Raw genomic sequence first — 22,657 nt, forward strand, 5'->3', positions numbered from 1 at the left:
TGTAAACAAAAACATTTCAATATAGTATTCTATGAAACACAAATGTTCAAGAAGTAGCCATCGTTCAAAGGGAATTAGAAATGTTGCAACTGTACTTTCACACCAATTACATATATATTATTCACTTAATATTTGCTCACGGCCCAGCAGATGATGGTTGTAACACAATAGCCGACCATCTGTCTCCCTGCCTTTCCTTAGCGGACTCGCGCCTGCTCCTCAGGAGCAAACAGATCCGGTTATTCCACCTAAAGTCACTCAGACCTTCCAGGAGGCCAAACAGAATTGTTAAGAAATAAAATTTATGTGTACAAAATCACTGAACTCCTTCTCTAATTTTTTACTTTAAGAAAAATAAAATGCTACATAATGAATAACTTCATTATTTTTCAGAGAAGATACCTGCCTTTTATCTAGAAAATTCTAGAGGGAGGTCTTTTGTTTGGTAAAAGAGAGAATGTTCAGATCTGGTTATCTCATTAATCTGGTTAATGAAAAGGTTCAACCCATTCCACGCCCAAGTAGAATTACTAATTACCAAAATATCTGAATGCAAAAGGATACTTTTAACACTAACCCTGCATATAATTTAAACTTTAACAATTAAAAAGGTAGCTACAATCCTGCAGTACCTTGAGGACATATTTGCAAGTATCAATTAACTCCTTCTTAGGGAAGTTCAGAAATGCTGAGTGACAAAAAAAAAAAAATTTAGTTACCAGAAGAACAGATCCCTCAAAGTCCCAAAGCCTTGGTCTCTTGTTTCTGCTAGTAGGTCTTTGCTCCTCCACTCCGTGCAAGACACTCTTTATACACCACAAGCTGCTACCTGGCCTCTTCATACGCTAACTTGGTTCAGACAGGACTTTTTGTTGATAAAAATAAAGCCTTTAGGATTACGGCCTTTTAAAAAGAGCACAGCAGATCATGTCATGAGCACTGTGCTTCTGGAAGAGTCACTGAAAAAAAAAACAACAACACAGAAGAAAGCTAAAAATTCCTTTCAAGATCTGAGTCAAGGAATATGTGGTATGCACTACACATTACCTGTTAAAAGGGCCATGAATGGTTATGATCTCTTTGGAGAAAAAGCAGAGATTTTTGTAAATGGGGGACAAATGTGACCTCTCTGGTGTAACTATGTTACCAAGGCCAGAAGAAATATGACAGGACAGAGTAATTGGGTTCTGTAGCTGGAGAAATAAAGTCACCTAGTACTTCTCATCATGAAATATGCTATGGAGAAGACACTGAGTTTCCCTGACAGCAGCGTGCAAAGGAAAAAGGGAGTGAGAACCCTGAAATGAACTTTTGATGGCCACAGGAGCTGCTTTGACCATTTGCATGAAATCAGGATTTCAGGAGTGACAGAACATCAGGCAGATGGCAGAGACAGTCACTGCAACCCTCAGCTCTTAGGAGAGCCTTCACTGTTTTTTATGATTGCTTGCAATTAATCCTGCATCTGTGAGGAAGAACTCTGCTAGCCTTCAAACTGATGAAGACTGACTGCTTCAGGAAAAATGGGGGATTGGTTGACTGACTGATTTTAAGAAACACTATATGAATTTTATTTTATACTGAAGTTGATATGTCGCCAGATTGTCTTAATCACTTCTTTTTCTTTCTGTTATCTGTAAGAGCATTATTGAGAGTGCTGAATACTCACCACCATATCACCAGGGACAGCTTTATTGAGATATAATTTACATGTGATAAAATATACCCTTTAAAGTGTACAACTCAGGAATGCCTGGCTGGCTCAGTTGGTTAAGCATCTGTCTTCAGCTCAGGTCATGATCCCGGGGTCCTGGGATCAAGCCCCGAGTCAGGCTTCCTACTCCATGGGCAGTCTGCTTCTCCCCCTACTCGTGCCCCTCTTCAAATAAATAAAATTTTAATGCGTACAACTCAGTCATTTTCAGTATATTCATAAAATTGTGCGCTATCACCACTATCTAATTCGAGAACATCTTCATCACTCCAAGACGAAAACCCTCTACCCATGAGCAGTCATTCTCCATTCCTGCCCACCAGGCAACCACTCATCTACTTTTCTGTCTCTATGGATATGCCTGCCCTGGGTATTTCAGAATATGGACTCATATACTACGTGGTGGGTTTTTTACCGGGCTTCTCTCATTTGGCAGGTTTTCAAGGTTTATCCATATTACTGCATGTAGCAATATTTTATTCCTTTTCGCGGCCCAATAATATTCCACTGTGTTGATACACCACATTTTGTTTATCCTTTCATCAGCTGATGGACATTTGGGTTGTTTCTACCTTTTGGTGATTGTGAATAGTGCTACTATGCAAATCTGTGTACGAGTTTTCGTTTGAATACCTACTCTATTGTCAATACTTTTGGGCATATACCTAGCAATGGAATTGCTGGTTCATATGGTAATTCTATATTTTAACTTTTGAGGAAGTGACAAACTGTTTTCTATAGCAACGTCACCATTTTACATTCTTACCAATAACATATGAGGGTTCCAATTTCTCCACTTCTCATCATTTATTTTTCATGTTTTTTAAAAATTATAGCTATTCTAGTGAATATGAAGTGGTATCTCACCATGGCTTCAATTTTTATTTCCCTGGTGACTAATGGTGTTGAACATCTTTTCACAAGATGTTCACATTAACATCATTCACTTGTTGAAGAGGCTATTCTTCTCCCACTTAACTGTCTTGACCCCCTTGTTGGAAATTAGTTGACCAGAGATATATGGGTTTATTTCTGGACTCTCAATTCTATTCCATTGATCTATATATCTAACCTTTTACCAGCACCAATACCGTTGTGATTGCTGTAGCTTTGTAGTGAGTTTTGAATAGGGAACTGTGAGTCCTCCAGCTTTGCTCTTTTTCAAGACTATATTAGCTATTTGAGGTTTATTGCAATTGCCTACAAATTTTAGGATCAGCTTTTCCATTTCTGCAAAAAAGGCCTTTGGAATTTTGATAAGGATCCTACTGAATTTGCAGATCAACTTGGGGAATATTGTCATCTTAACAATATTAAGTATTCCAATCCAGGGATATGGGACATTTTCCCACTTATTTTGGTCTTTAATTTCTTATAGCAACGTTTTATAGTTTTCAGTGTATCTCTTTCATTTCCTAGGTTATATTTGTTACTAAATATTCTGTTCATTTTGATAAATGAAACTGTCTTCTTAATTTCATTTTCATATTGTCCATTGTGGTGTATAGAAACACAGTTAATTTTGTATATAGATCCTGTATCCTGCAACTTTGCTGAATTAATGTTTTCATTCTAATAGGAGTTTTTTGTGAGTGTGGGAATTCCTTAGGGTTTTTATATACAAGATCACGTTGTCTGTGATTATAGATAGCTTTCCCGTCTGGATGCCTTTTATCTCATTTTCTTACCTAACTGCCCTGGCTGTAATTTCCAGTACACCACTGAATAAAAGCTATGAGAATGAACATCCTTCTTCATCTTAGAGGGAATGTGGAAGTTTAAAATGGAAAGGCCATTGTTCCTGGGGTGGGAAGAAAGCCAGAGCCTGTGACGTGGCATTCAACCTTTTCTCAAAATATTTTTGGAGATTAGCAAATTAGTGCAAGGATGCTCAGGGTACTTGGAGACCAGATGCACTGAGAAAGAACTCACCCCTCCATCATATGAATTGAGTCATTCTCTCAGCCCTAAGTCCTTAGCAACATGAATGAAATATAAAGCCCCTTTTACTCTGACCAACAACACCCTGTTTGCAGCCCACAAATCAGGAGGAGCTGCTTCCATGTGGGCTTCCTATAAAGGGCATTTCACAGCTCACTGGGGAGACTAACAGAGAGATGGCAAACCCATCAGGAAATTCCGGCACATTTATGATTCCGTAAGATGAAAAAAACTGTTTGGAGGGTTGTAGAGAGATGTGACTTACCAGCTGCACCAATCATGCCTTGAAGACATCACGGCCTATGTAATGACTGTCTTAGTCGTGACCCTGATGAGCCTCAAATCTACAACATTACAGTTTGTACAACAGGCTGGTTTAATGAGGTTGATGCAGATGCTCAGAGCAGTTATTAACTCCTGGCAATGGGACTTCAGCAAGTGAGGGCTTCAATGAGTCCCTGCTGGTGAGTAATGAGAGTGAAAGTGTTGAGGCTGCAGCAGACTCCCATGAGCACAAAGTCCTCTCAGAGTGCTGGACATGGATGCGGCACTCTGAAATGGGACCAAACCTGGTGGCAAAAGCCAAGGGACAAGTAGACACAGAAAGGCATTTGTAATAAGGGCCAGGGAGCAGGGTGGATGAGGTGGGATAGTAGGATGTTCAAATCTGCTTTTTCTGAGGCAGCCAGTTAAAGTCTCTCCACTTCTACCCCACTCCTCCACAGCCTTCACAACATTCTGGAGCAGAAGCAAAGGTAAAGAGTCACTGCCATCACAGATTACAGGACAGTTAGAAATGTACTTATGGAGCAGAATCATGCAAGTAACATCATTAAGGTAGGAATTACCGCAATGGGAGAAACATGCACTCATATAATTAATACAGGTACTACAGCAACAGGCAGCCATATTGCTCCCAGGTATATTGTTCATCCTGTTCAGGAATGAATCAGCTAGAAATATATTCTTAGAATATTAAAAAGAAATTCTTGGATGAAACCATAGGCTTAATATAGTCAGGTGCTGCCTAACGCCATGGCTGACAGGTGCAGTGAGGTTCAGTCAACGTTGCCTATGACGCCAAGCAGAATACTCATTCACTCTCATGCTGGAATCCAGGTTAGGATCTGACTGCACACTTGTATTACCTTAGAATGAAGTACAGAAATTTAGTAGGGGAAACATCTCTCTACTGAATTTGGGTAACAAGGATATTTAATGTGTTCCTTTGGAACCTTGCAAACCTAGAGAGGAAAGATCTAAGAGATCATCATTCAATTTTTTCATTTATGCAGAAATTGTCCCAAGGTCTGGACACAAACTCAAGCATGCTCCTCTTCCTTTCGAAGATAAAGTGTTAACACAGGATCAATGAAGCACCATTTGATGTTGGTGAGTAACGGGCCTCATATGTAGAGCCAGAGCATCATTCTGAGGGCATTACTTAGCTCTGAAACACAAATTATTCTTTCATCCCATTCACTCTGCCTCATAATCATTTATAAATGCAAATAATACTTTTTTAGAGCTATACTTTCAGGTGAAGTCAATAAATGCTCTGGCTTAAAAATGTGCTTCCAAAATATATACATATCCCTCTCATGGAAATATTATCAAATGAGGGAACTAGGTCATAAAATGCTATCTTCAAAACAGAAATGAGCCTCCCACCAGAATATTCTTAGGAAACTGTTGGACAAAAATTGAGCATGCATGCGTGCACGGGTGTGCATGTGTGTGTGCGTGTGCGCACACATTCATGCACGTGCGTGAGAGGCATAGGCACTGTGTGTGTAGGGGTGGTAGTTAGAGGATTCTATGGAAAAACACCAAGATATCTCCCAGGATTCTGGCAAGAAATGAGGATTCCTACTTTTCTCTCAAATGAATACTAGAAAACCCACATCATTTGTGGCTTCTGTGTTCATTTAATACTGCCAAAAGATTTAGACATTCTGTTGTCAAAGATGAGTGTCCAGTGCATTTAAAAGTGTTTCCTTCTCCCTGCTGAAATTGGGAAGCCTCATTCTCAGGTGTGGATGAAGGTCAGCCTGCTAGGTGGCATGGGGGTCTCTGGGCTCTTTGTTAGCCCATGACTAAGAACAGGTTAAAGAGGAAAGGCTCTTCCTATTGGAGCCTCCCATGTCCTCTGGTGTGTTCTCACACAGGAAAAGAAATACGCTTTGGAATATGATTATACATTCTTTTTATTCTAGGATAACATAAGATGCATGCTCTCTAGTTTGTTTCCTTGTACGTAAAATTACTCCACCGGTGCATGGGAGCAAAATCAAAGCTTTCCATATTTTGTGTTCTGTCAAAAAAAATAAAAAAGGAAGAGAAAGAGGAGCAATGTGCTGGTCATTCAGTTCTGAGACTCTACAAACCCATCCCACCAACATGAGGTGGAGGTCTGGATGCGATATGTAGAGCAGTCCCAACAGGGAACACTTTTAGTTTCATCTTGGGCAAGAGACTTACAAAGTCTTCTTTTTTATAATGTAATATGTGTTTGGACAATGAGCTCCCAAGAACGGCTTAAATCTGAGAGAAAATTCCCAAAGGGAGCTAGCTCTCTCAACCTACTTCTCAACCACTAAGAAAGCAGCAGTTTTGGCAAAGCCTGCCTGTTCCAATGATGGAGCGCCCAGTGGATGCAAATCCCACCACAGGAGGAAGGAAAGAGGTAAAGGTAAGGAATGAGACCATCTAGAATAATTAAATGACATTTAATGGGTCGACAAATGGCTTGCTGCTTCAAATTCTAGGAATAGGTGTTTAACATTTTGGTTTCTGTTCTTTTTTTATTTATTTTTTTAAGATTTTATTTATTTATTTGAGAGAGAGAGAATGAGAGATAGAGAGCACAAGAGGGAAGAGGGTCAGAGGGAGAAGCAGACTCCCTGCTGAGCAGGGAGCCCAATGTGGGACTCGATCCCGGGACTCCAGGATCATGACCTGAGCTGAAGGCAGTCGCTTAACCAACTGAGCCACCCAGGCACCCACCATTTTGGTTTCTGACTTACATATGATAAAATTCATTTGTGGGGCTTAAAAAGTACTTTCTTTAAACAAAGTTGCTTTCAGCAGATGTTGGAGAGGAGGAAGAAGGAAGAGGAGGGATTTGGATATAAGACTCCTAAAAGATAGCACTACTTTGATCTCTGATCTTGGGCAAGTACTCTTAAAAAAGGGCACCCACAGTGCTCTTAAAAAAGGGCGACAGAGACTGATTGGAAAGCATTTTGTAAATTCTAAAGCCTCATACATCATTGCTTGTATTAAATTATGACAGCATTTCTAATTATGATCTTATTAAAATATTAATTTTTCTAGGGCCAACTGAAAAAGAAGACTTGAAATAGATTTGATTTCAAATCCACTCATTAGGGCACCTGGGTGGCTCAGTCAGTTATTCTTTTTAGCTCAGTTCATGATCTCAAGGTTGTGAGATCGAGCTCCATGTCAGGCTCCATGCTGGATGTGGAGTCTGCTTAAGATTCTCTTTCTACCTCTCTTTCTGCCCCTCCCCTGCTCATGCTCTCTCTCTAAAGAAAAAAAAAAATAAGTGCTTTTGTTAAAAAAAAAACCCACTCATTTAAAAGGAGTCCAAAATGAAAGCCACATCATTCTGACAGTCTCCTACAAAAACATTTCACAATAAGTTGACAAAGTTCTTGAACGCTAACTCAGTTGCAGGTACCATGTCAGCCCAGGCTGTGAGGGGAATGAGGCAGAATAAAGGTGGTCCCTGCATTCCAGCAATGACCCCTCAGTGGTAGGGGACAGCTCTACATAGTTGGGAGTGAGGGCAGGCCAAGAGCACAGGGCTCCTGGAGGGGCACAGCCCAGCGCTCTATGAGGACCCAGGGGAGTGAAGCAGACAGGTGACACAAAGGCCCTGAGTCTTGACAAAAAGACCATGCTGCACACATTCAATGCAAGACTCCAGTACAGGGTAAAAAAAAAAAAAGGTAGATATTTTATTTTGTCTTACTTTTAAAAGATTCTCTTCTTCTAAAATTTATTTAGCCCACAAATACCTACCAAAGAATATTTTTTCCATGGAAGAACAAAAGAAAAACCGTTGTTTATTGTTTCTTCAGAAAACAATGTTCTCTCTAAAATGTGTTCCCGTAAATAGCATTAATAGCTGAACAGTCTGCAATTACCACACTCCCACTTATTGTTATGTATTAAAAAGGAATCAACAGACAAAAAGAGATTATTCCCCACAAGGAGAGCACTTTCTCACAGAAACAAAACTTGCAATTTAGAATGCTTTTCTTGATGTTATTTCCTTGTATCCAAACCTATCCTTTATGGATTATAAACCACAGTCTTGACTTAAAATCTCTTATATTCAAAAATCAGTCTTTTCCACACAGGAGTTAAGGCATCTCCCTCCCCAAGTACAATTCAGTATTTGCAATGCTTCTAGAAGCCACCTCTCGGTCTCTCAGTTCTTCTCTGCCTGAAGAAAAATGTAAATTTTCTTAAAATCTTCGTAGAATTCTAAATGGGAAAAGAAGCTCTTGCAGGTCAACAAGCGATTTTCCAAACAGGGGAATCCCTTCTGCACCGACCCTACTAGCACCTACTGAAGGCCTAACTGTCCTCATTTTTCCAGGGCCCCAAAGAGAGCTGTTATAACCCCATTTCATAGAACAAGCAGCTCAGGCCAGAGGAGGCTATGAGGTCACTGACTCAAGCATACAGCGACTTCAGTGCAAGGCCAGGGCTCAAGCTCCGGAGTGGATGGCCCTTTTGCCCAGGCTGCCAGGAGGTGGCCAGACCAGCTGGCCATAGACGGACCTGACAGAGTTTGAGAGGCTTACAAACCCCCAATCAATCATGGGCCACGTCTGAACAGGACACCTGGCTAGAAAGTGCCTCTGGTGGTGAGCTGGAGTCTACCATCAGTCCCCACTCAGGAGGTAAGACAGCCTGATCTCTCTCTCTCCTCACAGGCAGGGCTCCAGACATTTGAAGGAAGCAATGATCTGTGCCCATGTGCCAACTCCTCACCATGCAAGCTGTTCTCTCGCCATCCTTCCTCGTCTCAGTCGCTCGGCAGCGTGCACTCAGTGTACAGGGGGGAGCACAGCCCCCCTGAGCCCCTCCCTGCCTCCACCAACACTTGCAGTGTCTCAGGCTCTGGCGCTGCAGGCCACACCACTCATTCAGATTCGGCTTCAGGACAAAATGCCCCTCAGTATTTGTCATGTTAACTCTGAATTCATGTAATCATTCAGTGCTTGAGTTCTTAAATTGTTTTTCTTTTTTAAAAATAAATTGGACCATTTGTAATTGAGTCTCTGCTTTTTGAAGAAGAGTCCCCTACTGGCAATTTTCATAATGCTCAACCTCAAACATTTGCCTCTCTTTAATCTCCCTGGTTAAATTTTTGTAGGGTTTAATTTCCTTGGTTAAGTTGAGAGAGCTAGCCTGTCATGCTTGTTTTGATTGCTGGGCTCTGTCATTTAATTTACATCGCCTGGCTCTTCTAGTCTGGTGTCACCTGCACAGGTACTACTATTTGAGGGCAGGGTCCCTCAACCATAGCACTATTGACAGTGGACCGTAAATTTTTTGTTGTCCTGTACGTTGTAGGATGTGTGATGACATCCCTGGCCTCTACCCACTACACCCCTCCTGTGACAACCAAATATCTCCAGACATTGCCCAGTGTCCCTAGAGGGGAGGGGGTGGCAAAGCCCCCTGCCATCCCAGGAATCACTATTCTAGGGTAATGAATGATGGCTGGATCACCACTATAGAAAGTAGAAAGTTCATGTCAGCTCTGAAACTGATCACTGGAGCCAAAGTCTCAACCAGAATGGTTTGGCTCAGCTGCTTTGGTCATCTGTTCTTCCCCATGATGCCACATGGATTTGAGGGGGCCTTTCTCTTTTTTTCCTCCGATTTTTGATCAATCAACATATTTATTGAGTGTGTATTCTGCCTAGGAAAAGATAAGATGCACTCCAGTGAGTCTACTAAGGAAGATTCTGGTGACGTGGGCCTTGTTAGAGGACACCGTAGGGTTTCCTTCCAAAGAGAGACCTTGGGGCACAAAAGAACATTTTTTTCTAATGAAAGATGTAGGTCAACTTATATACTTTACCATATGGTAACAGTTTAGTAAGGACAAAATCAATTTTCCACATATATTGAGTTATTATATTGCATTTTTAGGCTTTATTTCATGTAGCATATGTTTATTAAACATGTATGGCTAAATTTGTATTTAAATTCATAATTCATACTCTTCACTGATAGCATTTATTTGAAAGAAAGTCTTTATACCTTTAACTCCAAAAAGGGAAATCAAACAAAACTCAAGTTTCTGGCCTCAGGTAAACCTCTCCCTCTCCAGGTCAGCCTCCCCTGCTATCATCTTACACTTTCTAAAGCTGTGAAACAAGTTCACTGCACACGTGTTAAACCTCCTAACTGAAGTCTCTACCATCTGTTACCTTCTACATATTTCTACTTTCCTTATTTAGGTGTACGAGGGGTAAGTGGGCTTGGTCTTTAGCTTAATGAAAATAATTATTGGTTTCACAGCTGTATAAGAAAAGAAAAAAAAAAATTCTCCAGGTTATGATTTTGGTGTAGTCATCTGTCTCAAGTCTCTATGGTCACTGATAGCTAAGCAAAGTTATAATAAAATTTTCTTTGGTAAAAGTTGACTAATCTATGGTTTGTACATTCTCATGAAACATTATGGGAAACACTCAGAAACCACCGGATGTTACCTGGGTGACAGAACACGAACCATATGTGTTGGGGAAGAACAGATGACCAACCAACACAATAGATTCTACATTTCATCACTGAATTTGTACAGTAAGCACACAGTAAGAATTATTATTAGTTTATCAATATATGTTAGGACAGGGTTCACATATACCACCCATCCTTGTAAGCGTTATTCTTCCATCAAACCTAGTCAAACTTGAAAGTTTTATTTATTGCTGTAGTAGACCTTTACATTCAACAAAATCCCACTATTTAAAAAAAAAGTAAATTCACACTCAAAATAATATTTTTAGAAAAATAAAGGAGTTTTTTTAAGTGTCAAAGTACTTTCAAAAACAAATAGTAACAAAACTGGCTAATAAAAATTAAGATAATAGAGACCTTTAGAAATTCTAGTTATTTTAATAACTGTAAATAAATTTACAGTTTGGACATCAACTGTTCAAATTCGAACAGGGTTAGACATTATGTTCTCTTAAGTGGAGAGGAAATGTGCCTGGAAACCTTTCTAACACATTTCTACTTCCTAACAGGTAAGAATTCTTTAGGGACATCTCTCAGTGTATCCTCCATACACCTGCTTTGCCTGCCCCTGTGCTACTGTGCCCATGACGAAGAGAGGTCCCAGCCTACCTTGCCCCCCACCTTTCCTCAATTCATCGTCTTGCCTTCCTGAATCAACGTTTGCTTTGAGAGATAATGGGAACAGTGCCAGCAGGCTCTATCTTCTCAGGCACTTCCCACCCAGCACTATACCCAACCTGTCCAAAATACTTCTCACACACACAAACACACAAAGTACACAAAACATATATATGTATAGAAATATACATATACATATATGTGCACATATAAAAAAATGAATTTATGCATACAAACTGTGTTTTAGTCCTTGTTAGGCCCTCATTACCTTGCCCTTGGGCTGTTAAAATTCCCTCTCTGTGCTTGTTGTGCCCTCATTCCTTCCTGATTATAATCTACCCCATATAACTATGGTTTAAGCTTCTTAAAATGCTTTTTGGCAATGTTGAGTGTTGAGCTCCAAAACATTCAATGGCTCCCCATTAGTCATGAGATGAAAACAATGCTGAATCCAGGCTCCCTACAGTGCTGCCTAGATTCATGTCTGCACATTATTTCCAGGCACATATTTAGAACTAATACAAACCACTCCAGTCACTGTTCCTTGAACATGGCCTGAGAAGGTCTGTATCTCTGACATGCGAAATTCCATCCTGCTTCCTGTACTATTTAAATCCTATCCATCCTTGAAAGTTCTGCTCAAATCAATTCCACCTCCTCTGTGAGCTGTTTTCAGACCAACTCAGCTAGAAGGGTATTCAACCCAGTTCAATTCCTATAAGGTGTGTTCCAGTTATTTGGCTCTTCACACAAGGTGATGGGTACCACAGATACTCATGTGTATCATAATGCTGTCTACACCCTCAGAACCTGACGAGGTCGTTACAGTGGTGAGGAAAAATATTCAACATGAAAAGATTATTGAACCTTTTGCTATATTTAGGAAAGAACAATGTGACCCTAAAAATAAATGCCTAAAAATAGATCAGAGGATCCAAGAAGGTGCAATGAGAGAGGGCCATAGAGGTCCTCTGGTCCAACTTACTCATTGGGTCTCTTGTGCTCAGGCAAGGGCCCCATGGCCAGTGGGTGACAATGCTGAGTCTCACTCCCAGGTCTCTCATCTCCCAATATGTGGTTTGCCAACCATAAAAGTCAAATGTTGAAAATATTTTAAAACCATCTTATATCCTGATGTCTTGAAAGATACATTTCCCCATTCTTAAAAACCTCAGGAATAAGGCCTGGGATTAGTCCTGTTTTTACTCACTGTAAAACCCTATAGTTTTAAAAAACTATTTTCAAATGAAGCTTTTATGTTAGCCTTCTAGAGTTCCTCCACTGATACACATCAAGGCTATTACTTAATCCTCTAAACATCAGTTAGACCTTTAAATTTATAAATATGCATTTTATCCTGGTAGCACTGAATCAAAATCCCATGAATTTAAACCTTGGTAACAATCACTTGCTGTACAGAATAAGCACTTTAGAGATATATTAGAATTATTTCCTTGGATATGAGATAAAACAAGGTCCCTAATTTGCCATCTTAATTCTGCACTTTTCCTGAAACTGAATACTCATTTATGTTTAGCCTTAAATATATTTATAAATTTATGTGTATTTAACACACAGTTCTAGTTATAAGTCTAAATTTTCAGCAAAGAACAATTCTTTGTCTGAGAAAAGGTGATGCAATTATTACATATCACTGCATGATACAGACTGTCTGGGGTTATTTAAAAGAGTCAGGTATGGCCAAGTTACAAGTATCACCCCTGCACCTTGCTTTCATAGCTCACTGCTGAGTCTTATGCTCACTGAGGAGCCCCTTGGGATCTTTTTACAAACGATTGTTTATTATTATATTATTCCATCATATACCTCATGAGAGGAGGTTGTAACTTCCATTAAGAAAATCATGAGCTATTCTGACTTCGAAGAACATTACTCTATATATGATGTTTAAAATTATGTTTTCTTTAATGTTGGTGTGGTAAAGAGTTCACTAAAATATGAAGTTAAATGAAAGCAAAAGGTTCCTAAAACAAGTTAAATATTCTTGGCTACAAAACAAATGGCTAAAATTAAGGGGGAAAAAAAGAAATGCTACAAGTGCATTTAGTGACTGAAATATGAGCCATGTTGATCATGTATCACCAGCGCTCAGCGTGGTACCTCCCATAGTAGCCACTGTCTGAGCCAGGTTCTTACTTGCAGGCAACAGAATCCACCCTGCTGCGATGAGGAGAAAAGGGATTTATATCAGGGCATTAGATGGCTTATAGAGTTTCTACAAGTGTCGGGGAACCAAGCATGAACCCTCCACAGCCTGGAACAAGGTGGCAAGTAGGAACGTCCAGCTATATACCAGAGTGATTCCAGCAGAGATGCTCCTGCCTGCCCTGGTCACCATGATGCAGGTTCCGGAGCAGAACCTCCCTCCCCATGACCCAGCTGCCGCCTGCCACTCCCTACGCGTGCTTCCCAGCACCACCACCTAGGTGCCTCTGCTGGATGGGACCTGGGTGCATGTCGACCCAGCTGCAAGGAGCTGGGACACATATAGTTCAGCTTTTTAGCTTCCATCATAGAGAAGGCACAGCGGGCAGGGTGAGGAACGGGTAGAAAGTGAGCCAGGGGCAAGAGACACACAAAAAATGTTTCTGAATCACAAGAGAGTTAAATAAACATTTTAGTTAAGTCTGACCCATAGCATGGGGAGTGGGTATTTCTCCACATGTTCTGAAATTCCACACAATGCCTAATTCTTTTAGTCAAACCTTATGCTCAAAAGTAAGAAAATATATGGGGAAACAAAAACATTAACATCCTAACATATTAGAAAAAAAAAATACACTCAGCTACTAGAACTGCTGTTCTTTTCCTCATACTCTTCAGTATTATTACAAGGGCTCACCCAACTGAAGGCTGTTGTGTCCAGGCTCTGAGTTGAGTGCGTTACATATTTTACCTCCTCAAAGTCTTCAAACAACCCTTGGAGGTAAGGAACAATTTCCTGCATTTTACGTATAAGGGGAGCAAGGCATAGTGAGGTCAAATGACTTGGCTAATAAGAGGAACAGCCAAGACTAGAGCCCAGACAGGCTGTCTTGAAGCCCATGCTCTTTAACTATTACACTATATCACACCATATTACACTTAGTTGTGACTTTATACTGTTATGATTCAAATTTGTCACTTGACGGTTACCTCCAGGCTGAATAATACATATTTCTCCACCTGAGAGAGGCCTCATGCTTTTTTGGTGTGTTAAAAAATTACAGATGAAAATGACAAAGACCTACATTTCCCAAAGTTTCTAGATGCAAATTTGCAACAATAATTTTACATTAATGTAAGCTTTGCCCTTAAAAGAGACTTTAACTTTGATGTGTAACAAACTGCACTAAGACATTAAATCTGTAAGTCATTGTTAAAAAATAGTTTACTTATTTTAAGCAAAGAAAATGTTCCAGTCTTTGATATATGTTCTTAGAAACATGAAAATAAAATTCCTTTCCTCAACTGTCCTTTTCCATTTCACACATATTGATCTTTCCATATGTTTTAAATAACGATGAAATTAATAGGAACTGTTTTTAATAAACCCAAATCATGGTGCTTTTCAAGTCCAAATATTTTGGGGAAGACTGAGGTGAAAAAGCTGTTTAAGCATTAGGAAAAACTAAGAACAACCAAGAACAGCTTTAGAAGGGCAGTTGAAACATGGTGAGGAGCTGGGAAGGCAGCTGTGGAAAGCTATCTGGGGCTGGAGGTGGGAGGGTACTCCAGTCAGGGGAGGGGTCTGAGGAGGGGAGCCAAGGCCTGAGCCCAGGTCAAACAAGACGGAAGGAGAAACAGGACCAAGGACTGACTGACTGCTTGATCGGCCTGTCAGCTGTGGATCAAGGGGGAAGACATGCCCTGTTGGAATAAGCCAAGCCTTGCCTCTGAATTCTAAAAACATTTTTTAATGTGTGGCATTGGGCAAAAGTTCTTGATATTTTTTGAACCTTTGTTATTTAAACAATGGGTCATGATATTAATCTAACTGAAGGATCGGTGGGATAACGTCATGCAGGTCCCAGTATAGAATCTGGCACTGTGGGTGCTGGGGAACTGAAGTCCCTCTGCTCCAGTCCCACCAGCCCACCAGACACAAAGCAGCTGGGCAGAGGGAAACCAACTGGAAGACCCTTCATAGGTAGGCTGGGTAGTCAGTCCCACAAGTCACCCCAAATTTTATTCATAATGTAGAGTTATTTTGAAAGTCCTTATGATCCTACATATTTTTGAAACCAGTAACAGGATCAATTTTTAAAAGAAATTCAGAGTGGAGGAAAAGTTTACAGCTATTTCAAAACATTTTCTCAATCATAAACCATAAACTCAAACTCCACAAGTACTTGGGAAAATACGAGTTGATAAGGTCATTGTTTTAGCTATTAAATTATTAAGTTATTAGAATAGCTAAACCTGGTCCAAACAAAAACAGCTGGCTTGGAATGCACTACATTTTGGCTGTTCAGTCTATGTACCATTATTATTTTTTTAAATACAGAAAGGACTACAATTATTTACATAATGAATTGGCTACCATATTAAATGAAACCATGGTTTCATCTGATTGTATCATAGAACACGGTCTGTGAGACATCTATTTTACAAATAGGTTTAAAAAAAAAATATCTTCAATTACTATAAGCACCCTTACACCTAGAAAAAAGATTTAACATCTTAGAGCTTATTTCCAATTTAACACTTTATTAGTCACTACTGACATAGTTTTGATACCCTCATATTTAGGAAAGCATTTGTAAAATGACTGTGCCACACCATCACGCTCACAGGGCCCTGGGCCTTGCAGCAGTTTTTTAAAGGCCAGCAGTGGCCAGTGAGCCGTACAGTGAGAGTTGTGCAGACAAGTGTGCCACCTAGAGGTGAAAGAAGGAAATTCACCTTGGATTTTATTTGTAAGACAAAACTAATAAATGTTAGACCATCTTAAGTTATTTGCTATTACTTATCTAAGAAATAAGGAAAATTTTTTACAAGGTTCTCTCTGCAAGAACAAAGGCTTTCAGTAGCAGGCTAGTGACTCTTTGAGAGCTTTCACAAGGAGGAAACAAACCTTGAGATGGTACTAGTCACAGGTGCACAGTTCACCAATTAAAAAACTAAATTTAACTGTATTCTCTACAGTGAGTGCTTCTTGTCTTTTTACAATTAATATAATATCTGTTTTTCAGAAGAACACATAAGTTCTGGAACAACCACCATGATCCATTTAGGCATGTGGACCAAAAGTTAAACTAATTATCAGAGACATTTCTTACTTAAATGAGAAAAGTTTCTTTCATTAGAAGGTTTTCTGTGTAATTTTCTTCTGGAAAGAATAAGGTTTATTTAGAGTAATTCTGTTTGGCAGACAGTCAGGGCTTCTAAAACATATACCAATAATTGTTAAAGTTACAGCAAAACAGCCAATTCTATTAAGCACACATAAAAATTCAAGTGTCTAATGGCTAGACAATAAGCTGATTATAAAACAGATTTATGGCATCCCTGTTTTGTCTTAGGATGCTGGATATTGGGATCACTGCTAGCAATGGGCCAACACTTAAGATTTATGTATTTTACAATGAACTACAAAAGTTCAAGCTTAACCAAAAACATGGCATATATTAAAATAATTTTAAAATGAAAATGACTTTAAGTCATTATGTTTTGGGTTCTCAGACTCTTATCTCACCTCATGTTGTTTCTTTTCCACCCCAACAGCCTTTAAAATAGAAGATGATTCTAAATTCACATCCATTTATGTGACTTTCTAGAAAACTCATTCTAGGAATACTAAGTGTTTGCTGCTGACTTCTAACTTATTTTCATTAAATGAGAAAATTCTACAGTTGATTATTATTTCCAAGTAAATTTTTTTCCCTGCAAAATCTAAGCAAAATACCTCTTTAAAGTACTGTGTTGTTAACTAAACCTTTGTCTTTTCTGTCACTGAGGGATTTCGTTATGATCTGTGAGAGTTCATTCTCTTCCTTATTTATATCCCTCAATCTTCCACACACCCTAAGTCGCATCATTCTGTGAAAGATGCTTCCACCTGCAATGATGGCTACAAATATCTGAACACAGAGTACAAACATTTCTGCTTTCACATCTCTATTTCTGCATTTATTTAGGAAATAAATGAGACTGTGGGTCCAAGTCCAGCCTGTTATATAGAGATGTCCTCTACGCACTGCTGGAATTGGAGCAAGTATGACAAAGACAGCTCAGTAGGACAGTATGGTTATTACTTCAGATAAAAGCTCCATGATGAAAACTCATTGTATATCAGGGGGTGTATTGCAAGAGTTTTAAATAGAGCTGAAGGGTTGAGAAGCTTCAAGAAGCACGTTCTAAAGCAACAGAGAAAAACTGGCTAATCTGGAGAATGATCTCTTACATGTATCCTACGAGTACCAAAAAGGTCTGTGTGTCTCTATTATACATTCAAAGAATAAAAAAAATGTAGAAAGGATGACTACTTGGTAGTTCGTGAATGATTCAAGGTCACTGATAAGTAGCTACAATTTCAAAGGTAAATTCTGAAACATTCTCCATACCTCTAATTGGTCAAGAAGCCTAGTAATAACATGGAATGCTTTAAAAGTTCTTGAATCTTTCCTATTCCTTCTTCCCATTCCCAGTGCTATCATCTTAATTCTCATCATTTTTAAATTCTATGTTCATTTAACCACTTCCTAATTAATCTGTCTTCAGGCCCAACCTCCCACTCTCTCCTACCGCTGTCACATTTTCAAATCCGTCTTCCAAACTGAGTCCAGAATAATCTCTGTGAAGTACAAACCAATCCTATCACTTGCCTGTTTGACATTCATACAGCAAATCAGGACTCAGAGTTCCTGTTCCCACTGGCAGGGCTCTTCCCAAGGGAGACAGGCCAGGGACTGGCCACATCCTACTCTGCACATCCAGGATCTATAAGAATGGGATGTTTCTAGTGGCTCCTTTGACCTTTCTGTTTCCTTTTTAACCACCCTTTGGAAGAAATTAAGATAACTCCTCATCTAGAAATGTCAGGACACCTAATTTATGAGTGAGGTCTTATACAAAAACATCCTACTAAAACAATAGTTTTCAAACATTTTTAAATGACCAGAATAATTTTCTGCAAATAATATCTACTGCAGAACCCCACCAAAAGTGGCTGAAAGAGCATTTTTGAATTTGACAACATAGGCTGAGGCCAGCTCATCTAGCACTATGTAAGCCACAGAATAAAGTTCAAATTTGGTTGGTGCAATGCAAGGTCAGTGGAGAAAAGAAACAGGGATGTGATGAAATCTGATTTACATTTTTGAAAGACCAATGTGGCTGCTGTGTGTAGAAGAGTTGAAACTACTGAGATTTTTAATGTGTTTGATGTATTTTCATGAAACCCTAATTTAACCTACAAAAAGTCATATGTACTTTCCACCTTGTGGGCTTGTGTTTCCGCCTTGTGGGCTACCGTGATAACAGAGTCACAGAATACCTGATCCTCGCTGGTTAATCCCAGGTGCATCACAAGGTAAAAATGCACCAGGAAGTCTGAGTTTGGCAGAACGTCCTGGCGTCTGGTCATCATGGCACAGATGAGTCTGTAGGCTTGTAGTTTGCCTTCCTTATATTCATTTGGCAACGTTGTCGCCTGCCAAGGAGATGAGGTTTAAAGATTTAATCAACTCCAGATGCAGAGCATTTCGACATTTCATTTACTTCTCAGTATTCCATAAGAGTTGTTTATGGAGATGAGGGATACAGTGGCTTTAGTAAGATTCAGCTTGTCTTCAAAACGTGCAGTCTTGGGCAATTACATTTTTTAAACTCAATTTCAGAAAGGAAGAGGAAATTGCAATAAAGGAATAAACACATATCCACTTGCCTTAAATAGCCATGATGCAAACATTCTGAGTGGTGGGATCAGGATTGGTGGAGACGGAGAAGACTGGTTATCCAGGCTTATTGCCAGATTATCCCGTATCTAAGTCAGAGAGAGGAGATTTTTAGGAAAGGCCATGCTTGGCTTATCCCAACAATATTTCAATATTGTGTTCCATAGCCAAATAGCTGCTTCTTGTTAAATTTCTGTACGTTGAGTGAAAACCTACAACATTTACAATTTTTTCTCTTACTGTGAGATCTACTGTCATTTTGAATTGTGTGTCCCGCTTACTGGACATGGTTTTAGATTTAATACAAAACTAGGGCATTGTTTTCCCTTGAGTGTTAATGCCTGGGGAGGCCCTGAATTCTACATGGTAAGGAATGGCTTAACAAGTTATACTGTATAAATATAAATCATTTTTGAAAAACAAAAATAAAAAACAAAAAACTTAATAACCTAGGGAAATCATACATTATAAACAAAAACCTGAATGGAAACTATGTATTCTAAGATTCTACCTTTGTAAAAATGTATTTACCCACAGAAATAAAACTACATACTGGTTATCTCTGTGGGATGATGATGTTAATTTTCTTCTTATATTTTTCTATATTTTTCAAATTTTGTACAATAAAACCAGCATCACTTTTATAAAAGTGTATAGTGAATAGTACCCTATTCCTTTAATGTCCTATAGTAATATTCTCCATATGTATTAAATAACTCTTCTGCATTTATAAAATGACCAAATTGTAAGTTATTATTTATTCTTTGACAATCAAACATACTTTGTCTACACACCTAATCTGTGTTCGAGAATACATTAATTGCAACACAGTTTCTATGTTACATGATAAATCAATTTACCCCTTTTAGAATAAAAGGTAATGTAGCAAGACATACCTTTGCTAGTTTGTACCAGAGTTCATAGAGATAGCCAAACACTTTGGCGTGAATCTTGGGTGACTGGATATTATTCACATCCCCGAGGATTCCCAAGATTCTTCGCCATAACACAGCAGCAGAGTCTGGGTGCCAACCAGTGAGGTTCCCTCCAGCAATTATACTACAGTCATCGGCAAGGCACTCACTGCTATCTATGGAGAAAAACACGTCTGTAAACACAATCTTGATTTCATCAGTACAATCTTTTCTCTTTAATGCAAATTACCGATGCTTGACAATTTATGTATTCAGAGTAAAATAATGAAGATGAAAAGTGTGCAATGGCTGACGATCTGAAAGGATAGAAAAGCTGAATCAATGAAGAAAGGTCAAATGACTTTGATTCCTCGAACTAACAGGGCAACAACCTAGAGATGGTAGAACAGTGTCTGGAGATCCTGGGAAGGGTTTCATAAAACAGGGGAGGGAGGGAAAGGAGGAGAACCTTGGGCAGGATGGGTAGGGAACAGGGCCATGAAAAATAGGTGGCCAGGGAAGACCTCATTGCTGGGGTGACATTTGTGGAGGCTGTTATTAACTCAGGTTTACTGGGGTATAATTTGCTTACAATAAATTTTATCCTTTTTACACTCAAGGAGTTTTCAGAAGTGTATACAATCACGTAACTGTTACCACAAACCGCCATGAAAATTGGTACAAGGAATAACCTCATCACTCCAAAAGTGCTCCTTTATAGTGAGTCCCCTCCCTCCCTCTTCTTCGCCCCTTGCAACCACTGCTGTTTTCTGTCCCTATAGTTTTGGTTTTCCAGAATGTCATATAAATGGAATCCTACAGTATATATTCTTTTAGTCTGGGTGCTGTCACACAGCTTAATGCATCTGAGATCCATCCATGTGGTTGTTTCTTCTTATTGCAGATGAATATTCCATTTTATGGATGTATCCCACTTTATCCATTCACCTGTTGAAGGACATTTGGATAGTTTCCTGTTTTTAATGATTATAAATAAGGTTACCATAAACATTTGTTTACAGGTTTTTGTGTGAATGTATGTTTATAGTCCTCTTTTTAAAGACCAGAATCACAAAATGACAGACAGTATTTCTTTGATATTTCTTCCTTTCAGTGGGCCATATCTTCCAGGGGTGCCTGAGAACGGGGCATGCCCTTACATATCTCAAAGTGTTTGTTCCCTGACTTGTAGTCCACAGTTTGGTTGGGTAGAGAATTCTATGATGGAAATGCTTTGCCCCAATTTTTTTATAGTTTCCTTTGTGATTTTAGCAGCATTCTGATGCTTGAAATTATTTCATGAAAAATTATTAACTATGCAAAATTTTAGTATCCTCTTTCTGTACCTAGTGTTCAGAAGCCTCATGAAGTACCCTGGTATCTATTTCCAGCCACTGTATTTGACAATTCACTGGTGCTTTCAACTATAATACTCATATGTTGTACCAACTTCCATTGACTTGATTTTATTTCTGCTATTATTATTATTTTTATTATCCATTATCCATTATTTTTTTTATTTTTTTAAAGATTTTATTTATTTATTTGAGAGAGAGAGAATGAGAGAGAGCACGAGAGGGAAGAGGGTCAGGGGGAGAAGCAGACTCCCTGCTGAGCAGGGAGCCCGATGCGGGACTCGATCCTGGGACTCCAGGATCATGACCTGAGCCGAAGGCAGTAGCTTAACCAACTGAGCCACCCAGGCGCCCCATTATCCATTATTTTTAATATCCAAAAGCTCTTTCTTGTCTTCTGTTCCTTTTTATACCCTTGATCCTTGTTTCATGGATGCAATATATTCTTATTTCTCTAAAGATATTAATAGCTTTTAAAAATTTTATTTCTTCCCAGACTTCTCCTTTTTTTGCTTTTTCATTCTAAATTTTAAAAAATTTTATGTTATATTAATTTCAGGGGTACAATTCCATAATTCTATACATTACTCAGTGCTCATCAAGATTAAGTGCATTCTTAATCCCTTTGGTGGGGGAATGGGTGAAGGACTCCCCCATTTTTTTCAACTCCTTTTAAGATATGCTCCACCCGGGGGGGGGGTGGAGCAAGATGGTGGAGAAGTAGGAGACCTAGATTTCGTCTGGTCTCAGGAATTCAGCTGAAAAGGGATCAAACCATTCTGAACACCTACGAACTCAACAGGAGATCAAAGAGGAGAGTAGCAACAACTCTCTGAACAGAGAAGCGACCACTTACTGAAAAGTAGGACGTGCGGAGAAGTGAATCCGAGGTGATATTCGGGAGGACAGACGGCGGGGGAGGGGCCTCCGCCCGCCGCTTCTGGCAAGTGCTAGAGCCACAGAGCACAAAATCGGACCTTTTAGAAGTCGGCTCCGCTGAGGGACGTCGCTCCAGTGGCTAAGCGGGGGTGGAACCCTCGCGGGACAGTGGGGTCTCAGGACCCTTGGGGTCAGAGAAAGACTGGGGGTGCCTGAGTGCGCCAGAGCTCCCAGGTATTGGAGCGGGGAAACCGGCTGCAGAGACGGAGCCGAGGCGCGGGCTCTCAGCTCGGGGTTGCCATAAACTGTGATCCGCGGCCCAGTCGGGCCACTGCCCCTGCAGCAGGGACCCAACAGGCGGCAGATCCGGGGAGACTCCCCTTCCTTCCCGGGGAAGAGCGGCATGGGAGCGCACCGCAGGGATCTGCTGGGTTTGGAGACTCCACGCGGGGTCGGGTGCCAGAGATACAAACGCTCGGTCACAGGCCGGGTGAGCACGGAGTGAGGCCGGAGACCAGGGACAAGGGAGTGACTGCTTTTCTCTGGAGG

The 22,657-nt window shown here is 39.8% G+C and overlaps 1 protein-coding gene across 5 annotated transcripts in view; it reads right to left on the bottom strand.

The window, feature by feature from the left end:
• RALGAPA2 (Ral GTPase activating protein catalytic subunit alpha 2) overlaps positions 1–22,657 on the bottom strand; it is a 341,780-nt gene that overhangs the window by 147,113 nt on the left and 172,010 nt on the right. For all 5 annotated transcript variants that reach the window (XM_025876863.2, XM_025876860.2, XM_025876859.2 and 2 more), the window contains 3 exons: positions 19,857–20,050; positions 18,951–19,049; positions 18,561–18,716 (listed from right to left, as the gene is read on the bottom strand). In XM_025876863.2, coding sequence (XP_025732648.1) covers positions 18,561–18,716; positions 18,951–19,049; positions 19,857–20,050 — 449 coding nt within the window. The remainder of the gene's footprint in view (positions 1–18,560; positions 18,717–18,950; positions 19,050–19,856; positions 20,051–22,657) is intronic.

Source organism: Callorhinus ursinus, unplaced genomic scaffold, assembly GCF_003265705.2.
Source record: "Callorhinus ursinus isolate GAN/ISIS: 27379988/994484 unplaced genomic scaffold, GSC_fseal_2.0 scaffold29, whole genome shotgun sequence".
NCBI classification, from domain to species: Eukaryota; Metazoa; Chordata; class Mammalia; order Carnivora; family Otariidae; genus Callorhinus; species Callorhinus ursinus.